Genomic DNA, 23,008 nt, shown 5'->3' with positions numbered 1-23,008 from the left:
CTAAACAGCCTCTGGACAGACGACGGAAGATACAAAGGTTGTCTTTATAAAGTGGCATGCATCGCTCAACTCACTCCATCGCAAAAAGATTTCCTTATAAAAATCTATTTTATTGCTTGTGCTCTTTCAAAACAGGTATTCATAATGTCCACAAATTGTTTAGCAGTAAGTAAAGATCTTGCATTGCGTATTTATTTTAATAATCCCTCTTTTTAATAAGTCTCTAAAGAGTGTTGGCGTGAAAGAGAATATTACTGAAAATGTGCTTATTGCAGTTTAATAACAATTTCCCAGCGATAACAGATTGACCATGACAATGAGCTCTGAACAGAAGAGGACTGAGAAAGGGAAACGGCTGATGGCTTTTTGAGACAGAAAGGATTGATTCGGGGTCAGTGGAGCAGCTAAATATTGTGCAAGACAGCCAGTAAATAACGTGTGTCTTCTGGATTCTCTAGCCTCTCATTTCCTTCAAATCTCAATCGGACTAATTCCAGTTAATCTCAGACCAATGTTAAACCTCTTACATCTCATAAGGGAGATGATACAGTAGTAAGAATCTGTTGGATACTATCTCGATATAATCCGTTTTTAAAGGGGAGTTTGACATGTTTGTTGCAGAGCGTCATGCTAGTCACACCCTCGTGCACAGAAATGGGAACAAAACTATGGGAGACGCAGCAGCACTCATCATCCCTACTCGCCAAGTTCAGACGATCCCATTTTCCAATCACTGTTGGAATGAAGCTGTCAGCGCCCACAACTGTGAGAGCCGCTTGTGGTCGTGCTTGTGTATGCATGTTGTTCCCACACTTGGATGCTTTATTTGTGCGTTCGTTCCGTCTATATGGAAATGTGTCCTGAACTCCACATCAGCAGCACGACTTAAGAAAACCAGAAGCTGGAATCAGAAAATGTTTGGTGTTTTGCTCAATCAATGACTGAAACGATTAGTTGAGGATTCATTTTTTTCTATTTTTCTTTCTCTCGTCGGAATAGTTTGAGCTCTGATCTTTAGTTGTTTTGTGCTTATTCAAAGCTTTCAAGGTAGAAGGGAAATGCTGCTGCTTGATCCAAGGACACATTTTACAGCTGTTCTGAGGAACATGCGAAGAACCAGACCGCCGCTGAGACGGTTGTTCCAGTTCGTTATGAGTAAACATACACCAGGCAAACTCCGGTGTTGAAGGTTTTATTTCATGTAGTAAATAATCAGCCTGGCGTTACCGTCTTGTTCTTGTCACACTCCTTCTTTCCCGTTTCCTCCCTCATCACATTAGCCATTGATAACGGTGTGACCTCAGTGCCCAGTCTGTCTGCTGTGATGAGTGATGAGAGAGAGGAAGGAAAGAACAGATGAGTGGAGACGAGCCCAATCAGATCGTAGCCTCCGGGGCCGACCCTTAGCATGATCTATGGGGCTTCGTTTGTTTGTGCTGTTTTGGTAATTAAACAGGGGAGGCCCACTCAGTGAAGTCTGGCTGTTGGCTTAGTTTCTCTCCCCTAATCTTCCCATAAGACCAGATAATTAATGGTGGGATGGCAGGCGTGTTTGCAGTGTGCCGGCCTTCTGTTAATGGAAGGGGATTCGTCTTGTTTACTCGGTTTACTCCATGTTTCCTTATTCAGAGCTTGGCCAGGGTGCCATGGCCGAGGATTTGAGATCTGGCGTCTGTCCAGACGTCTAATAGCGAATGATATCATGACGGGTCCCGCAGCAGACACGGATATTCTCAGCTAGGATTTAGCGCTCATCCTAATTGTCTGACTTTTGTCGTCATTGTTTTGTTTCTGGCTCGTGTTTCTGGGATTTTGAAAGTGTTGAAAGTTCAAGTATTCCAACCAAATCATCCGTCCCAGTTTACGTTTGAAATTTTCATATAAAACATTTACTTCACTGTACTTCACTTCACATGTTAAAGGATCTAGCTGCTGATAGTCCAAACTATCCTTACAGTTGTCCACAAATCCCATTTAAAAGACCAAAACCACCATTGATATAGATTAATAGAGTATTAATGTGTCTCAGACCCCCCTAACCTGTCAGCCCAATGGTTCCTACTGAATACACAAATCAATACAGATGGATCGCTAATATTAAAAAAGGCTAAATGACGTCCACAAACAGTCAAGAGTCTTAATTTTTGGCAAACGCTACTCAAACAGGAGGATTTGTTGCGGATGTAAGCTGTGATTTGGTGGGTATTTACCTCAGCAGGACGGTGTGTGTGTGTGTGTGTGTGCGTGCGTGTGTGTGTGTGTGTGTGTGTAACTAAAAATAAGCAACAGTGATAATCGTTGTGACTGAAAACGTCACCCAGAACAATGGTGTGGCTCATTGCTGTGTTATTTATAGATGGATGTCTATGTGAGGCTACACAGGCAGTGCTAGTTATAGAGCTGTACAAACCGTAGACCACCATACGAGCTTAGAGTTGTTCCCTCTGATCGTCGACATCAATACATTTGACACGTGTGTATATTCATTCCTAGTTCCTGAGTGTCGGGCTGGATGTGGCTTTGTCACACACACACACACAGTAGTGGGCGTGCGCCTGCAGGTAAACAGAGCGGTGTGGACTTGAGAGAAACACCCACGGCAGGAGTGTTCCTGTGGGCAGCTATAGCTGCTCAAATCTCCCCCGGAGCAATGTTTTTGACAAAGGCTTCTGAAGAGCCGAGCTGCCAGCGCCGGCCTCCCGACCAGACTCTCATTAGCCAACACCGCCACCGAGAGAACCGGCGAGATGGAGACGCCACTCCAGCAGCGCGCTCGAGAGAAAAGGTCTTTTCTAACTGCAAATTAATTTTTGGAATGAGGGATTCGTTGGGCGAGAACGAGGCGGGGAGCGCATGTAGTTTTGTCTGGCGAAGTGGGTTTCTCTGTGTGAGTGACACGCCACACAAATTGACATTAATGGGGCTCCTCAGGAGCTGCTTAAAGGTAAACAGAGAAGTGTGGGGATGGGAGCTGTTCCCAATGTAGGCTAGATATTGAGGGTCGTGTTTCAATTGTCTTTGAAACATGTTTCCTGCTGCTGAAGCCTCCCATCAGGTCCTTGAGTTTTATAGTAGAGAAGCTATGTTCCTATGACAGATAGCCGGCTCCAAAGCAGTGATTGGCTAATGAATGATTTCTCAACGAGGCTTAGAGCTCTCAAGGTTACTTTACCCCAGTGATTTTTTTGTGATCATATCACATTATCTTAATTAACAGATGGGATTTGCCAGTTTGTCATAGAAATTGTAAAAGTTAATGTCTCATTTCTCCATTAAAACTAATATCCTGGTGAACTTATCATGCGATGTGATCAAAAGCTAAGAAGAGAGAGGGAGAATTGTTTTAACTGCTGGGTCCGAAATCAGGTTTAAACTTTGAACCTCACAGTTTACAACAGTGTGGAGATGATAAAATCATCTCTAAGCTCACAAAGCATTTTAAATGGCCAATTGTCCCATCTGAGTCCTGATATTTTAATGTGGTGAGGGCAATGAAAGTATGAAATAAAAAGTCCCATCTGAGCTCACCTCCATTGGTTCTGGCTGTTTGATCCGGGTCAAACCACCAGCCCTCTTTCCCTCTCCTAACAGTCCTGTGGTGAGCTACAGCAGTTTGCTGCCTCCTGCCGCTCGTCCTACAGTACAATTGTGAACAGAGCCCATAGTTTATAGCGGTCATAAAACCACACAAAGGGTGCTGGAGCAGTAAAATTCCATAATTCAGTTTCACATTCATTTGCATTGACAATCATAACTCCTCTGGAGCCGTCCAGAACCATGCAAGCCAAGAATGAACATCTTGTTAAAGTTTAGAGGGCGTCTGCTTCCCCGCTGAAGCCCTCAGGAACATATTCCAGCAGTATATCAAATACAAATCTCTCATTTCTTTTTTTTTTCTTTTCTTTTTCTACTTCAGACTTATGTGGTTGTGTGTCAGTCTAAAAATCAATCAATAGAGTGAGCAGGTGTGTCAGCACTTTTTAATCATCAGATGCCATTTGCATTTGTCTGGAGGCTCTCCTGCCTGGGAATAAAAACCGCAGCGGCCATCACTTCACATTTGAACATCTCCGTGAGTTCACAGCATATCATGCATACGGGATCGACTTTGTTTTCCAGATCTTTTTGCATCCTCATCACGGAGATGAAGTTGGGCCTTCTGGTGGTTTGCAGAGCGACGGTATGGAACTGGGTCTTGTAGTACAGGCCGGATTTGGGTCCTGCTGTGGTCCTTCCACAAATAGCACATGCTGTTAGCCGGCTGCTCTGGGACTGAGTGGTTACCGGAGGGCTCTTCAAGGTATTCAGAGGTCTGCCCGTGTTGGTGTCTCACTAAGGCCACTTCTATTCAATGAGAAGTCTTTCTAATCTGTCTATAATTCTTCCACAAATCTCTCGTGTGTCAGTAGATTCTTTTTTCTGTCCCTTAAAGTCCATGTAGTGTCCATTCTTTGACGTCCAGGTCCATTCGTTTTAGCCCACTGAACAAACGTGACCATCTAGACTGAAGTTAAGAAATACAAATATTGGATTCACTAGATTGTTTGTTCCCCAAATATAATATACAGTTATGATATATAATGGATAGTCATGGCAGTGTGTGGCACAGTCTCGGTATTATAGCAAAGATCTATCTACAGCGTTGGTACACCAGAAGTAAGAGGTTGATGTTATTCGTTCGCTAGTTTAATGTTTTCTAATGAGAACTCCTACACTTGGTGCTTTATCCCCGACGAGCACGTTCCCCAGATTTCTCTCTGGCTGATGGCTTCTTTCTTTTTCAGGTCGTTCATTTTCTAAAATGATCCCTTTTAAAACAGCCAGAAGTGAAAAGTCTGAGGAAATAGGGTAAAAGGAGAAATGTGCAACATTTTTACATCCAGACCGTAGAAAGCTACCAAGACCTATCCAGTAAATTACTGTCATTTGATAATTCTGCATTGTACCGTGGGGATATTATTGTGAGCGGTGAGCTCACAGAGCTGTTGGTTCCTTTTGGCTCGGGCGAGCTTCGAGCTCATGGCGTGAGCGGGATGGAGTGGAAGACGAGACAGCGCTCTTAACGTTTTTAAAAAAAACGCTCTGCCCTCCATCCCAATCTTTCCCGTTGGTGCCTGATTGAACGTATTGTTTCATTCCTCCCACAAATTACACGATGGAGCATTATCATCGCTGCCAGATACCAGAATGCCTCTTTGTTTGTTGTCCTGTTTTGTGTATTTAGTGAATTACATGAAGAACATTTTCTGAGAAGGAGTACAGGGTGGCAACAACCGCTTCTCCTGTTCGACAAGTGGTCTACTGATTGAGAAAGAAGATTGGAATTGATTGAGAAAGAGACCGAAATCACTGAATCACTCCAGTTTAAATAGGCCTACTCTCCTGGCTGATGAATTATTCTTCTGTGGCAACCCAGCACGTTTATCTTTGCTGTAATCAGAGTAGTTACATTTTGGAATACAGTTTTTGAAATTCCTTGTGCACAATTGCGAGAGGGTGCTCACTTAACTAGTGATGAGCAATCAAACGTGTAGCCGATGTTCTGGTGGCGGGCGTACAGATGGAGGCTTGAGAGACGGCTGCCATCTAAAACACTCTGCTTCCACTCTGCCACAGTTCCTCAGCGTTATTTCTTCACCGTCCCATTTGGAGTTCCTTTCGTTAATCCATTTAAAATTGAACAAAACTGGAGACGGAATCGTTGTAGATATAACATGAGAAATCTAATCCAGCCAGCGCTGCACTGTTCGCTTCAGATACTGGGAACAGGAAGCTCGCTGCCACCATTCGCCGCGATGCATTACTTGTCTTAATGGATATATGCTTTCGAGTGGAAGCAGGACTCTTTATTCATTACGTTGGTTGGATGGCCTCTGCCGAGCTTGGTCGCCTCCTCTATCGCGGGATAAGTGTGATCTATGAACTGGCTAATTGTCTTTGTCCCGATCGCTTCCGTGTCTGCGGGCCATTAAGTGTCTGGAAAGGTCATTTCCTGTCCTATTTCTGCTGTACCCGTCAGGGGAGACAGAGGAATACTCAATGATGTTATTGCAACATTATTGTTTGGTTTATTGAAGCTCGTCCCCTGAGAGAGATCATGGGATGTGGAAACAGCTGGGAATGTGTACGTTATTTCCAAAAGAGGCCAGCAGATGGTTAACGGAGGACGGCTTCTGCACTGGGTCAGAATTTTTCTATTTGGAAGTGAAATTTTGGGAACAACAGGAGCAGGGACTCGTACTGCATCGCCCGTAGCTGCTGTCAGAACAATCTGAGGTTGACTCGAACAGACGATACGGATCCAGAGTGGATACATTATTGTTCACCCTCCAGTTGAGAGCATATGAGATGAGTCTTTGAACTCAGTGTAAGTGAATCCAAGTAGCCTGCTCTTCAAGTAGCAGCTTCTTTTTCCTCCCTGAAGGCTGGTACTCTTGTATCCATTAGGCGTAGACGTAAGTGACAAGGAAATATAGGATTTGCCATTTGACAAACTGCAAGGAAGCAGAGGTTGTTAAAACACAAGCAAATGTCGAGCTCAGTTTACTTACAGTTTTTTTTTTTTTTTTTTAAACTACCTAAGATTTATATTTCAAAACGGAGTTTTGGCTTCTACACAGAGACACCTAAGTGACAAAAATGAGATCTATTCTGGTGCTCGTTGGCGCGGGAGCTGAGCGGGACGAACAAAGTAACGCTGTGATCGAGCATCAGAGGGGAGACGGGAAGACGTCTGCTGAGCAGATCATGAGTTACTCAGTATTTGTTATTAATAGTATTATGTGCAATCACGTAGGAATATGCAACTCTCTCTGCACACACACGGCTCCAACTATTACTCTTTATTTAGTTTCTTTTTTCATTTTAGTTTCATATTTTGTTGTGTCAGAAAATATTGAAAATTGCCCATCACAGTTTCTTAGAGCCTCAGGTGACATCTTGAGACAGCTTGTTTTGTCTTTGCCATTTAGTTTTTATACATTTTATTGTTCTTCAATACACCTTCCCTACAAATATGAGAAATATAATATTCACTCTTCTGAGAGCCGCGCTGCCCTCCGTTTCCATCACCCCTCTCTACTTCCATCACAATTAGTTTTGCCGTCACTTTGAGACGTTTTGTAAAGTTCACATCCTGTCATGTTGTTCCTCTTGCATAAAAGAGTGCAGCGATTAGATTGACGACTTCTGGTCTTCTCGACTGACGACTAGAATCATCAACTTTTAGGAGACATTCCGACCAATAATGAGAAGTTGTATTTGTGTGTTATGGATGTTGTCTGAAGCTTACCATTATTCTGTCCAGCTGACAGGATGCCTCTCCTCCAGTTATATGCCACTACAGCTGGCTGATCCAATAACTCAAAAAAAAATCCCAAATATGTAGACATCGTCTCAATTTAACAGAGTATTGTCAACGCACAATAGCCGTTTGGAGTATTATGGACATTAATCCCACTCCTACAGATCGGCCAACGCTCTTATTTTGAAACAATGTGATGCGGATGGTGTGTATATCTTCCGTATCTTCCTTCTCTGTGTGCCGTTGCCGTCTGACTGTTCAGCGTTTGATGCATTACTCTTCTTCTTGCAGTGGCATACTTTTGCTTTTCAAGCCTGCTCCGGGGGTCACATTAAAATGATGATTCACTTTGCCCTTTGTCACGTCGTTTCTCTCTTTAAATGAGTCAGAGCTCAGCTTTAGCATGCATCAGTGCAAACCCAAGGCATTTGAATAAATCAAATAAATCATTGTGTTCCTAAGTGGCTTTACTTGACTTGAGTGCAACCTGTTGTGACCCCCCCCAACTGCTCCCAGCCTCCCCGACGTAAAACAAAGATGTTGCTTCGTGCTCTCTTGGCCCCTCTTTGGCTATTTGCTTTATTTATGCCGGAGATTTCAGTGTGGCAGCTTTTGGAATAGATTCTTCGTGACTTGTTCCCCGGTCATTACAGAATGAAGTTTATCTTGCTTCACTGACTAATTCCTTCTGGCAAACCCCCCCCCCCCCCCCCCCCCCTTTAAAAAAAAAACCTACCACAAATACATTCCCTCCCATTTTCCAGTGACAAAACAACAAGGGACAAGACAGACGCACAATGAGTGCTGACATTTTCTGCCACCGGGTCCATTAGCACTCTCATGTGTGACTAACCATTGTTTATTTGCACTCGCAGCTCCAAATGTTCGCATGTCTGTACTTCAGCGACGGCAAAAAGAGGACAAAAGACACACAATATGCAAATCCTCTAAATGTTGTCATTGTAAAGTCAAGAGTGTTCTTTTTGTGTTGATTTTGAAGCAGTTTTGCCAAATGCAGTGACAGAAACATTTATTTATTTCTCTGTTAGATATTTAAGGGATATTCCACTGATTCTACACACGAAGAGCAGTTTACGCATCATTATTCATTATTTCGACTTTGACGGCAGATCGTCTGTTTTACAAAAGTTTCCCAATATTTTTTGTCTTTACATTTTATAGTAAAATGCATCGATCTGGTTTGCTGAGCAGAATTAAGTGGCTCGATATGAAGAACGTTGTGCTCCAGTAAACAGACCAACACATACACGACATTCAGATTGAGTCGAGAAGTAGGAGTTGTATCTCCTGGAAGCCAGTAAAGGTGCCTTCACACTTTGTGTACTAATCAGCGGGTTGTATCACGGCAGCATATGTGTCCCTGTTGACGGTGTAGATCGTGATCAACATCAGACTTCAGATTCCTGGACCAGAATTCAGAGCTCTCTCTCTCGCGGAGAATGACAAGTAGCCATCTGGTAATTCTTCTCAGACCTGTACGGGAGCTACATACCGAAATAGCATCAAAGGCAAAGAGTTGCGTTTTGAAAATAGGCTGTTGCATCTCGAGTGCTGAGATCTCACTCGTATCGTCACTCAGGGGGTTTGATTCTCATCTCAGAGAGGAAGACAAACAATACAAACAGCTAAGGAGCACTTTTTACAAGTATTAATTGACACACAAGGGAATAAGGCTTCTTATCTGCTCTCCTTCAAACTAAGCACAGCCTCTGGGATGTTCTGAAGTATACTGACAAGGTGTGGCCTTTCTTTTCAAAACCACAATAAAACGGGTTTGGCAAAGGAATCTGCAAAGTGGTGACACAGACGGTGAGAGAGGAACAGAAAAGCTCTGAATTTATTTTGCTAAATGATGCAAATGCGGCTGAAATTTGACACTGGCTGCAGGACTCAGTCTTCCATGTTATCATCTTTTTTCCCCCATTTAACGAATTAAAGACACCAAACTGAATGCTCTTGGAGAAGTTTAATGATTAAAATACAGACTAATTACCACAGCTTAATAGAAATGTGTGTGCACCTTGGGTTATGATAGTCTCTAATCCAATATTGAAAGAGATAAAAACCGTAAAAAAGAAACACTCGTTAAAAAATATGGCACTACAGTGACACTGAATATACTTGTCTTATCTTGTCTGAAAAGAGATAATTGTTCTTGTTTGACTTTTTCTATTAGTTTTGTGGAGTTTAACACCTTTAACGATTCAGAAAATTAAGGACGCAAATACTTAATCCAAGAAGCAAACTATCATTTCAGAATAAACACTGACCCGTTTGTGTTTTGTATCTCTTTCTCATGAGTTATTTCGTCCTTTCTCGTAGCGTTTGAATATGAACTCGTCTACGTATTGGTTATGTCCTGTAGCATGCGATGGCTCAAAAAGCTGCAGCTCTACATGTGGAAACAAAGCTGGACTCTCGATGTCAAAGACGAGTGCAGGATCTCGCTGCTTTTAAAAGCCCGTGTCAGTGATGGCAGCTGCTCATCATAAATCTCTTCCGTCCTCTGCACTTGTCCGTTCCCTCACAAGGATGAAATATAGGTGGTCTGAGGCAAATTATAGAGCAGTTGTGATCTCAGAACAGGCTGCAAATAAGACAAAAAATAACATGAAATGTGGATGGCAGCTAAGCACTGGAGTGAAGAGAATCATTATAAGAAGCGTACGTTTGAGAAGACGGATGGAAGTGAACAAGAGGTGGCGTCAAATGAAGTTTGAGTTTTTTTGGGACTTTTTAGATGGTGACAAAAGATGGAGATATACATTCCAAACCCCTAAAAGAACAGTCGGTCCCCCGCTTCAACCTAATCCCGGTTTTAATTAGGAGGAATGACTTGCACCTTGAGGAGCACCCTCGCTGGCTTTAAATAGCGTCACAGGACCGAGAGCTCCGGTGAGCATCGGCTCAGCTGTTTATTGTAAATCAGCAGCTGGTCATCCAAAGAGTGCACACGAGCGACATCAAAGAGACGCAACTCTGCACTGCAGCGGTGTGAGCCTCCGCGTTCACGTCTCACACACTAAAGTTGTAAAGCGAGTACCCCTGATGAGACTGACTCAGCAAAGAGAGGACAAACTGTACAGTCGGTTGTCGGTGTCTAGAGTTTGTGTGTGTGCTTTTAGAGATGACCATTCACAGCCGCACACACACACACAGACTCCCAGCCTGCCGTTGTTGATGTGCACCGGAGCCAGTGAGCCTCTCATTAGCCGTCGACATCGGCTGGATGTTTTTCTAACAGACTGCACATAGCTTCAGCAGCTATGCGAGGGAAGAGGGAGCGCTCCCAAAGTGATTAGCAGAAGAGCGCTCCGTGCCAATCGTAACGCATGCCATCCTGTAATAACGATACGCCGATTGCCCACGTAGCCAAGATGTCCTTTTTGTACCGCAGCCTAATTGTTGATATGTCGAGCTGCCCATACACTGCATGCATTACAGTGTCCTGTCTTTCAAAGGAGGGGCCAGATGGTAGGAGCTTTAGACCCTCTGGGGCCTCGAGGAGGACAAGTAGAAAAGAACGGTTCTCCTGGGAGGACCCTACATTTTCACTTTGTTGCCTCGTGCCACGACCGCCTCTTAGGCTTATTAGTCCAGCGCTAGAAGATGCCGCGCATGCACGTGTAAGCTAACATGACCTTATCAACCAGCAGTGTTGTCACACTCGCTCACTCACTCCATCGCAGAAAGGGCACAGGCCTTTAACAGTAGAAAGCGGATTAGTCTGTAAATGAAAGATTCTTAGTGAGTTTAATGGAATAGAGATGAGTGGATGGGAGATTTAAATAAATTAACCTTCAGTGAATTCCTCCAGGCTTGGAGGAATGACGGAGGGGGTCTGAGGAGGATTTTTTTTTTATGTCACTGATGATATGAATAGTCATGAAATGACAGCACAGCAGAAGTGAACACTGAATATATTGTCGAACTCAATTGTTTCAAGGAGCGGAAAACAAAAATCCATTTCTCTCCCTTCACATTAATAACCCTTTGCATTTAGTGTTCGCTGTGTGTCTCAGTGGGTTCCAGCTGTGGGGGCAACTTCGTTAATGCACAATGAGATGTTCCAACATTAGCATTGTTTCAAAATGTCATCACAACATCAGGGAATAGATTAACCTTTACCGAGCTCCCATCTGTAAGACCTTAATTCTTTCTACGTAGTCATCCAGATATTAACCCTGATTGGTGCCTCTGACATTTACTTAAGGTGCTAAATGAGGAATATTCTGGAGAGTCTCTCTTCTGTATTTACTGGGATGAGTTAGCTCGCTGCAATAGTAGAGAAATTGGGACATTTGCTTTATATTTAATATTTAGAAATTGCCATTTGTTTCTGAGTTAAAAGGGTTTATTTTGTCTTGTATGTTTTCTTCTCTTTGCCACTTAATTACTTCCCAGGACTGGTGCTACAGCCTTCGGGAAATGTCAGGGAAACTCATTTTTTAGTAATTAACATAATGATTTGTCGTAGCACTATTGTTGGCGATAAATAATCATCGCTGCAGTTTTTTGCTCTTCATTTCCCTGTGCTACTTTTCTGCCAGTAGTTTAGATTTATTTTACTAACATCCCCAAACTATGAAAGTGAGAACCGTTCTATAGGAGTTAAAAACAAGCCGCTCTGTAGGTCGATCCGTCTGTCGGCCAGTCTACAATAATGTCCCAGACCTTTATTAATGCCCCCACAGTGACATTTGTCATGTAGGTGAAGGAGTGCGTTTGTGTTCATGTCATTTGAAAAAAACGGTGACCAAACCCGTTAACAATTTGTTGTAGACACTCTTGTGGGAGGCATAATTGAGTTCCTGTTTGTATGGTGTGGGTTAGTCACACCCCCTATATGTAAGCCACGCCCCTTTGCATCACTAATGAACCTTTTTTTGAAGACACTGGTGGGGGGTGTGTGTGGATGCATGCATGGGCGTAAGTGGTCATTATTGCAAATTTGCGCTCGTCAATTGTTTTTTCATATTTATAGTGCATATTTACTGCACATGCACACTGTCTTCTATTTATTATATATATATATATAACTCAAAAGTTAACAACTTCATCTTGTACCACCTCCCGTGGGCAGAGGTCAGCGGGGGTAACTGTCACTTCGGCCACGATGTTCGCTATAATCTGTTCGGCTTTCCCGATATATTGCTTGGCAAATACATTATTGTCTGATAAGAAACTTGGAACTAAGTTCACAGTTTGAATTCCTGCCTCTCAGCCTCTCCCATCTGTCGCCTTTCCGCTGCTCTCTGTGTCGCCGCCTGTTTGCCGACAGCAGAGCAGAAACGTGGCTCGAAACACGAGCGTGAGACACAAAGCAGGACGTTCTCAGTCATTCATTTCCTTTGTTGATATGAGCAAAGCCTCTGGGATAGTGCAGCTGTCCAGAAAATGGCCCCATGTCATCCACTTGTATGAGCCGTCTGCTGTTTTAACTGCCCCCCCCCCCCCCCCCCCCCCCCCCTCCTTTTGTCTTTGCTATAAATACACAGGAAGTGAAAAGCTTGGTTAATATCCTCTTGAGAATACCACAACTGCCTGGCATGCTTTGCCATCCACTGCTAAGCCACATCCGTCAGACACCTTGTTTGTACATCTGCTCAGGGCACTCATGACTTAAGTCGGAGACCTTATTTAGGAGCTCGTGCTCATGGTTCGCGTCCTGTTGTTCTGATGGACCAGGCTATGAATAGAGCATCATCTCATTGTGTCGCGGGGACTGATCTTCAGCGAGACTTAACGGAGGTCTTGTGACTTTCATCGGTAGCCTTTCAGGTGACTGAAGGCTAATTTGGGATCCTGTTTGTAGACTTGCCAGCTGCCTCCCAAACAGAACCCAGTGGCACAGCCCGTGACTGAGACCCAGAGTCATCGGGATGCATTATGATTTAGAATGATATCCCACTTGTGACTTGCATGTGTAATGTAATGGCGACGGACAATGTGACCTCTCTGGATTCCTTTTTTTTTAATCCGTTATTCAAAGACTTGATGCCCTTTCCACTCCAGCCACATGTCGTCCACGTGGTCTGCATTCTGACTTAAATGTTACAAAAAAAGAGGGCAACATCCTGAATATCTTTTGGACTCGTGGTTGGACAAAACAAGCCATTTAAAGAAGTCACTTTGGACTTTAGAGAAATCGGGCAGGCCATCAGTTAGACTGCACCGCGTGTGCTCACAAAGTGGGCAGAAAGAGTGCTCCGCCAATTGCAGATTATTTCAAAAAGAACATTGTACTTGATTATATCCTCACAAAGAAGGCTGCACAGTGGTGCCATTCAGATGAAATTCATTTTCTATTCCCAGTAGATTGACTGCGGTTACTCTGTTGATCAGTGACGTCTGTTGTTTGTCTGAAGTTTAGGGAGAAAGGAAATACAACTTTTTTGTAATGGGACGGCTCTGAGAATCCCTGCTCCCAGTTAAATCTGAGTAAATCATGAATACATGTTTTCCCTTTTTATAGCATTAATCCAGTCATGTAGATCCAACCGTGAGCTCATGACCTCGTAAAGAAGTGAAGTAGTTAAATATATGATGAAATTGCTCCTCTTTGAATATTTAACAACTTGGTTTGGCTGCTGATTAAGACACGCCTCTGTGATTATTGTTAAACCAAGACAGAGGGGATACATACATACACAGCTTGGAGAACATTCTGTCGTACTTTACACAATACTTCGTCCCAGTGAGTTTTTTTTGTTTGTTGCTATTTAGCATTAAAACATTGATCCTACACACACACACACACCGTCTTCAGATTCTGTCCTGATAAGTGAATGCGGTAAACCACTTTGCCTGCTTGAATGTAGAAGTCAGTGGAGCTGGGAGGTTTGTTGTGGTTTAGTAATGAGCTGAAATAGTCGGAGAAAGACGTTTAGAGATATGTTAATGTTGCGTGCCACCATCTGGCCCTTTCGCCTTGTTCAGATGAATGAACGTGCAATATTCTACATGGCCTCTGTGCTCACTTCCTCTGTGTTTCTCAGCGCTATCTTAGATTAATACACCCCCCCCTCCTCAGCACCTACCTGCAACATTTCCTAATGCTCTGCATTATTCATACTGTACTGCTGATAGGAGTTAGATTAAGGACTAGGAGAATCCTACAAACGTGCTACCAGGAGAATCATTGCGACGGTTAATGAAGTGATCTGTACAGAAAGATCACAGGTTTGATCCCCACAGATACCAGCGTGCTTTGAAATCATCATTATAAAGGAAATGATGAAGTCGGCCTTTATGTAATTGCTCTCAAACCGCTCGTATTTCATGACTCTGTGTTGCAGGAAACCTGAGTACCTCCATGAGCAGGAATGGGTGTGTCTGTTCCCAGCCGTATATATTTGAGGTGTGCTTTGCATCAACGTGTGCTTTGTATGGGACGCTTTTTGGTAGACAAGAACCAAAAAGTAGTGGTTTTTTTGGGGGGTTTTCAGTCACTTCCACTGCAAAATAATCTTTTTATCGCAGTTTATAGAGTCAACGTAAACTGTTTGAAAAAAAACCATTTGATTTCAAATCGATAATCTGCTGTTTTTTTTTCGTTGATCAAATATTTGATATAGAGAATATTAGAAAATAGTATAAAAAACAAATATGTTTGATGTCTTCAAATTATAGATTTTTTTTTTAAGTAATAAAGAAACAAAATGAGCTAATTTCAGCTTCTTACAATTCAAACTTATTACAGTGTTTTTGAAATCTCTCGTCGATCAACCAGATAATTAATCAACCAATAATTTCAGCTGTCTAAGATTCATAAATAACAATAAACGTTCCGATCTATTTGGCATCAGATCATTTGTGTCGTGTGTTGATTGTTACATTATGAGGACGTTGTATTCAGCACATAGTCCTCCACGTTCTCCGTGGTCTAGATGCACAGTTTGGTTTCACATCCAAGGCAGTTAAATGCTTTCTTAATGACCCACTGAGTTTCATTGCGTATTCTAATGGTCCTGGCTTTTACTGGCCCACTATACCATTAATGGGGCATGTGGTTGATGCATCCGTGATGTGAGATCAGGTCACTTTTCATTTCTTGTATCTCATCCTGATGCCACGGAGCGTAAGGTTTGTCTGTTTGTTCGGCATGTTTTTCATTTCCTTCGTTCGCTCTGCAGCCCTTCTGTCCCAAGCCTCCACCTGTCCCCCCCCAGACCCCCCCCCCCCCAGGGCTATTCACTGACATCACTCCTCCCTCTGGCCAGATGTTGACACTTAAACACATCATCCATCAGCCTACAGACAAAGGAGTAGCACCGCAGAAAGGGGCGTTGACCCAGCAAAGACGAGATATTCATGCTCGCACAGAAAGAGACTGTTCCTTGAGGCTGAGTCGCTCAACCTTTCCTTTTTTAAATCAACATGTGTTTCTTTTGTGGGCCGTAACCTTCCGATAACAGGTTGTGAACACCAGGAAACTGATCCAAGATTAAATTAAATTACGACGCCAAAAGCTGTTTTCATTTAGGCTGAATCTGTAAAAATGCTTTTCTTCAATCCTGCCTCAGAGCTTCGCTATAGCAACGCTATCACTCGAGAGCGAGATAAAGTGCCGAGATGCACACAGAACGTACCGGATGTCAGTCAATCAGTCAGCAGCTCTGCATCGGTTCTAAATCACACATTTGAGTGCAGCACATTTCCTCCATTCCTGATTCATCCTCAGTCACTTCTTACGCCACACTTAGAGGTCCATTGAGGAGAAGGTTGTGAAAGCTTTGGACAAACCCAGCCGGCACTGAGCAAAAAGAGGCTTCTCTCCTTGATCCCGATGTAGAATGACACAGTAACTGCTGTAGCTGTGTGGCGTTTCCCTCTTTTCACGGTTTGTCGTCGCCTTTTTTTTGCCATCGACTGGAGGGCTGTCTCTCGTAAACTGTTTGTTGTTGACGGAGTTAACATTGGCAGAGCAATGGATATATTTCACTCTCTCGACACCATTGGCGTTCGTCGTTAAAAAAGCGTGACGGATGGATGCTGAGTAGAGATCGACGTACGGCCTCTGTGTGTGTGTGTGTGTGTGTGTGTGTGTGTGTGTGTGTGTGTGTGTGTGTGTGTGTGTGTGTGTGTGTGTGTGTGTGTGTGTGTGTGTGTGTGTGTGTGTGTGTGTGTGTGTGTGTGTGAGCTCAGTCAGAAGATCTATTTGGACTGACTGCAGCAAACACCTCTGCCTACATGGAACAGAAGAGTGAGTTTGTACCAACATCTGTACTTGAATTCGAGCTCCTTAATAGCTCCATAAGATTCTGTCACAGATTAGACTGAAATATCGGAGAGACGTAATCATTTTCAAAGCCATGAAAATGCTTAATTGGAAGTATTCTCCGAAGCGTAATGCAAGAGTCTTCATTTCGTGAAGGAGATTTTATAAAACAAAGACCATAATTACAACCCTTTATAATTCTGTTGACACTTGGAGCGCTGTCTGGTGCTGATAATACCCGATAAGGGTCCTCTTGACCGCTGACGGAGACACATTAATGTGGGGCTTCTGATCTGTTGTGCAACAGAGAGGGGGATAAAAACAAAAAAAACATCCGCGCAACAAAGAAGCGTCATGAATGTTTCATGACTGTAGACAGAGTCTCCCCAGCACCCTGCTCTGAATTATAAACAAATACACACAACTCTTAAAGAGCGGGAACTAGCTGATACATCTAGTTAAGTTGTGTATCATTTATTAGGACTCGGGAGCAAACTCGACGTTGTTTTTGTTTTCATTACTTATGGATGTAAGTGCTGTTTTTGTCTTGTATTCATGATATGACTGATGATTTTGTTATTGCGAGATAGCAGTGAGCAAAATCCTTCTCAAAAAAACCTTCCTCCACTGAGCTGACTGATAGATTGGCCTCATTATGCAGCACATCTGAGCCTTTACATCTACATGCTGTTCAAACTACAACGAGATGCTGTTTTTGTGGAGGTGCTGACATGTTGTTGGGTATTCTTAACGGCATTATTTCAGATAATGGTTCTTACTGGTATGTGCACAATATTAGTGATGATTTTAGCCTTTTTTTTAACGGTGACTCTGATTGAAAGAGAAGGAAGCGCTGCATGTGTCGGTGTGTCGGTGTGTCTGACACACAAAGTATTGATTCAGGGTTCAGCCAACTAGTGCACCATTGTGCCTCGTCTGTGTCTGGGATCAGGTCAAAAGTATTCTGGTGCAGAAAAGAAAAATCCTATTGCGGAACAAAGTCATTAAATTGATTCTCCTTCCTGGTATTCCTGGTATCAAGTTTAAAACGATTTTAAAGAGGCTGCGACAAATGATTGTTTTCTTTAGGGAATAATCTCACAAATTGTTCGATGCATTTGAGGTTTAAAACATCAGAAAATAGTGAGGAATGGCCATTTTTCCTTTCCAAAAGCCCAAGATAACGTCTACGGATGTATTCTTTTCTCTCACTTAAGGTCCAAAACTAACAGATTTTGAGTCGGCTATCATTTAATACAAGAAAATATGTTGCAAATTCTCACATTCCAAAAGCTGGAACAATCAATTTGTCTGAATTTTTGCCCAAATAATAACTGAAATGATTAATCGATTATCACAGCGGTATATCAATATGGAGGAATCAATCAATCGACTAGTTGTTTCTTCTCTGTTTTGTATTCACGTGTAATTCCTTACAGATCGATTTTAAATGAGAAAACGATCTCCTCGCATGATTTTCAGCAAATGTAAGTGTTAAAGAATTTAATATTGTCGTGAACCCTGACCATTAGTTTTATGGTTTCACCAGTGCAGCTGTCATAAGCACCATTGACCTAACAGCGTTTTATGAGGTCCTCAGTGACATGTGTGTGTGTGTGAGTGAACCTCTACAGGGTTCGGACATGAAACGCACAGCAACGCTGGAACCTCATGTCGTTTCCTCTTCTTTTTTCATGTTGCACAGTGTGTCCCCCCCCCAACCCCCCCCCCCCCCCCTTTTTTTTTTGGTCAGCAGCCATCTCTTCATTGACTGTAAAGTGGCTCTCTGTGTCTTCCAGGACTCAACTCTCTGCCCTTTGATGCAGCCAGCAATAACGACCCCCTCCACTTCAGCAGTTCCAGTGGGCCGCTGGTGACGGAGTGTCCTCCTCTGGATAGCACGGTCGACAACAGCAAGAAGAGGAAGAGGGCCATCCTGCCTCCAGGTACTGACTGCCTCACATGTATTTCACCGTCACTGCTGCAGGATCACATCCGCGGTGTCAAATCCTCACCGTTTTTGCCGTCAGCCATGTCGGATTTGAAATGCAAGTGCCCGTAACGGCCAACAGAGACTTCCTCCCGTCATTCAGAAAAGCTTTGATACAACAGCTACATTTTTTTATTTATTTTTACCTTGAGATTCCTCTTCCTCCACCGACATCAAAAAGCTGCGATGGGAATTGTTGCATAATCCTGTCATTTGGTGGCGGTATAGGGGGAGAAAAAGTGGCTCAGCTCCGTCTTTGTTGTTTTCGATTAGCTCGCCGTGTCCTGAGGCTCTGGTCGTCTGGCCCTTTTTTTTTTTTTTGGAGGTCAGGCAGCTGCGGCAGGAAACTGCTCCGCTAAGATTGTGTGCCTGACTGTCTGTTACCGTGCCAACACCACCGGCCTATCAAAGCTGCAAACATGCCTCCAGCGTTCTCACACACACGCACACACACACACACACACACACACACTCACCTGTCACTCAAACCGATGGGCTGAGAGAATTGTGTCCGTGCACACGTGTGTTTATGTGCGTCACAGAGTGTGTTATAATGAAGCCGTGATTTGAGTTGGCGGCTCGCAATGCGTCAAATTAAAAGGACTTTCTAATTACAGAATTAAAGAAGTGTTGAGTAATTGATTGCTTTGTAAGTAATTGAAAAGAAGAGGGCCCTTCAGACGGAGAGGTGTTGTTCCGTGGTCGCTGCCTTCTTGGCGATGCTAATTGGACTGGATTAACACTCCACATCAACAATTCATCTTTCCTTCACATCTTCACTTGGACGAGTTCACGTCTTGATGAAGTTCAGCGACCACGTCAAGCTATGATTGGATAATGTATCGTCAAACAAATAACCAAATGATTGATTTATTTACACCCTACGAGAATAAATTCACCTCTCGGTTAATGTATCAAAACTGCAACGTTAAAAAGTTTTCAGGTCGCTGATGACGCAACCCAGACTCTCTGAAACCACGGGAATTCACAAATGATCCGGACCACATATGTATATATTAATAATATTAATATTCTCATCAGTAAGTTCACTGCGTTACAGAACCCTGCACCATAGTGCATGTAGATATATTTTGTGAACTGAAAGTGTTTTGTGTTCTGTCTGTTAGATTCTAATTTAAATGTGAGCAATGACTTCTCTACAGTCACAATCACACTGTCTAGTACAAATACGGCGGCCATTGTCCGATAATGTTTCATGTGCTCCTCCATTGTCGTGCTTACACAACATTCAGAGCGTTGCACTGATGAAAGCCCATCACAAAGCCTTAAGATGAAAAGCTTTCCCTATCTCGGTCATCCTAAGTTATTTTTATCCGATGTAGTGACGAGGAGAAGTCGCTGCTTCAAATATTAAATAATGCAGGAAGTTGAAATGACTTCCTCTAGAATGTAATGGTGCTACTGAGATTGTTTTATATATATTTATAAATGCAGCTGTGATGAAATGTCATCTAAAACCTTTTTTCCTGCTTGCTCTCCAACCACCTGTTTGCATCGTCACTTGAATAGTGTTATGAAATGATAGAAAGAGACCAGACATCAAGTCTACATTCACTATGTGTACTGATAATGTGAGACTGTGTACATGCAGGAGGTCAGTAATCAGAATCTTCCCGTCGCCCAACCTTGATTCTGAAACGGTCCTTTTTCTCTACAAGTCACTGCTTCCTCTCGTTTGACTTTCTCGTTGCTCTGCAAATGCATCTGAATTGAACAATAATTAAATGTTCAGCTGTGGGAACCAAATTGTTTGTAGCCCTAGGGGCTGCTCCGTGTTAGCTTCAGTGTGAGTCGGATGGAAAGATGCTCCGTTATGTTTTAATGATGAATCGTTTTGTCCTGCTGCTCAGCTGTCGGAACGATGCACTTCCTGTCTCAGGTCTTTGTCATGCAAAAAGAAAAAGCGGATTAAAACACCGGTATCTCGTATGAATGGCCTAGAAAGAGGCTTTCTCCATCAGGCTTCTGTACCCCCATTAATGCAAAACAGGTTCATAGTGTACATGTTTAAACCAGGTTGCTGCAGAAAGTGGACTGTGAGCCGGTGACTGAAGAATCGGCTAAATGATGAAGGTCTTGAACTGCTGGATGTGTGGAATCACGGCCGGTCTCTCCCGTGTCGGTCAGCTCTGTGATGGAGCGGCGACTCATTAGCATGGTGTTGATTGAGTCTTGTTAAAGGGACCCTAATGGAGGGATTTCTCTCATTACAAATGTCATTACACTTGATAATCCATCATGCATGTCTGCAAGCAGCGACACAAACACCTTTCTTGAGCATCACACAGCTGCATTTCATGTCACTAATTGCTTCAGAAGAAAACAAGCAAAGTGCTTGTTGTGATGTGGCCAATGAGGAACCGTGTCAGACTCCAGCCGCTCCACAGATAGATTCCCCTCTAATGATCTTTAAACGTCCTCACCAAGACCAAACAACAAGCGGCCCGATACATAATTCAAGTCCTGTAAAGTCACAGGAAGCGTTTGAAGTTGGATTTGTATTCACTCCGCTACAATGTAGTCCACTCACTACACTCACAGTCAGTGTGACTAACTCCATATTTATATTTAGTTGAATATATTTAGTATGAAACAGTTCTAGAGAAATTCATTTCATTGGAAATCATTCCCACTTGGTCGTAAATTCCAGTTTGTTTTGACTCTTTTCTAAGACATGTAAAAAGTATTTTTTTTAAAGTGTGCGTCTCTGTCTTACACCCAAATTGAGTCATTGAGAGTTTTTATCACACTTTCTTCATCCAGTTGTTCTCTCTGAAGTCGGAGACGATGCACTCGGCCACCGTCTTTGCTCTTTTTAGTTTTCTGCGTTCCTGTGCACCGGCGTGTATGCATGTGTGTGCATGTGCCTTTTAACAATCCATAATAAGTGGTGCCTTGGGGGCAGCAGGCACACTGCAAGGATTTTCCCCTTTTTTCCCATCTGTTTAACAACACAGCCAGAGTTGGCCATTCCCCCTCAAGTCCTGCTGTGTTTCAGCTGCAGGTGGTGAAGAGAATGGGATTTTGAAATGCTGCTCATTTTTTAGTGGAGCAGGATTTCCCCTCTCACAATGAATATGAATGTCGCAGCCGCACAAGCTGGATTTCATTATCTCACGCCTGGTATGTTAATGTAAGACTAATAATAATCTTAATTTGCGAAGCAGTTCAAAACAAAGTTAAGTGCAATCTGCGAGGCGCAATAGAGACGCAACGGAATTGAAAGGCATCGAATGGAGAACGCAAAATGTGAAATTCGAAATAAATTCCGGATTGTTCTTGTAAACAAGTAAGTTATGTATCCAGCAGCAAAAGTGGACAACAGTCATTGAGCCGCAGAAAGGAAAGGTCCGCTGCAGACAAATAAGCTTGACTTGGAAGCCCCGCCCCCTGCACAGAGCGCTATCGCGTGTTTGTTCAAAGATTATTGATATGTGTGTCCAAATTGCACATTCTTGGGTCCATAGCAGTAAACCAGCCAAGTACGAATACGAGTGGAAAAAACTGATTTGGTCATAATTCAAAATGGCAGAAAATCATAAGTGGGTGTGGCTTAAATGGATCGATTCGTCTGGAACCCCAGAATCCAAGGGAAACGGATGGTTCAAAAGTTAGCCGCCAAAATGTAAAGTTTGTTATTATACTGCAACCATTTGGCAACATTGCACCAACTTCAACACTGCATGTCTCCAGCAACGCCCCCAAACCAAGTGTGAAGCAGATCAGATAAACGGTTCTGGAGGTACGGGAAGCAAAGACCGACCGACTGACGGACAGATGTTTTCCTGCTAGCAGTCTTCTTCTCTCCTGCCTTCGTAGGCACACTGCTGCATATCCTAGTGTTTTCCTGCCACCTGTTGGTCGGTAGAATAGTGTAAAATCCTTGGCAGCACTTAGCATCCCATCGTCTGGTCCTTGGCCTGAGAGTGAGGGGTGCTGTCAGCTTAGGTAATGAGGTGTGTTTTCACTCAGTGCACTCAGTGCTGTGCCCGCTGAACTAACATCCCACACTGTTTTGCAGTCTGCTTCGGGTCAATGAGAGCACAAACTTAAACCTGAAACAAGGACCGTAACAACATTTGGTCACATTACCTGAACAACGTATCCTCACACAACGGTTCGTACGTTATCTCACGAAATGTTACTCCTTATTTCTTGTGCGTTCTCCTATTGAAACCGCCGACACATGCATACTGTCTTTTTAAAATAACCTTCCGTTTTCACAGGAAACTACTCGGTTAGGTTAACTATGGAAGTACACAAGTTACGTGACGAATAAATCAACACTGACTTCTCGGTTCACCGCCCTGTGTGTGTGTGTGTGTGCTTTTACGGTCTTTATGCGTCCTCGTTCATGATTACATGCATAACATGCTGCATTAGACCAGCCTGAACTAAAACACACGTCACATTAGCGCATGTATCTCTGTTAAAGATTTCATTCTGTGAAAAA

The 23,008-nt window shown here is 43.2% G+C and overlaps 1 protein-coding gene across 5 annotated transcripts in view; it reads left to right on the top strand.

Annotated features, from left to right (window-relative positions):
• Positions 1–23,008, top strand: part of enox2 (ecto-NOX disulfide-thiol exchanger 2) — a 143,565-nt gene that overhangs the window by 48,449 nt on the left and 72,108 nt on the right. For all 5 annotated transcript variants that reach the window (XM_079167066.1, XM_079167065.1, XM_079167069.1 and 2 more), the window contains one exon: positions 18,344–18,490. In XM_079167066.1, the coding sequence (XP_079023192.1) occupies positions 18,344–18,490 (147 nt within the window). The remainder of the gene's footprint in view (positions 1–18,343; positions 18,491–23,008) is intronic.

Source organism: Pholis gunnellus, assembly GCF_910591455.1.
Source record: "Pholis gunnellus genome assembly, chromosome: 10".
Classification (NCBI taxonomy): Eukaryota; Metazoa; Chordata; class Actinopteri; order Perciformes; family Pholidae; genus Pholis; species Pholis gunnellus.
This window is presented reverse-complemented; position numbering and strand designations above follow the sequence as displayed.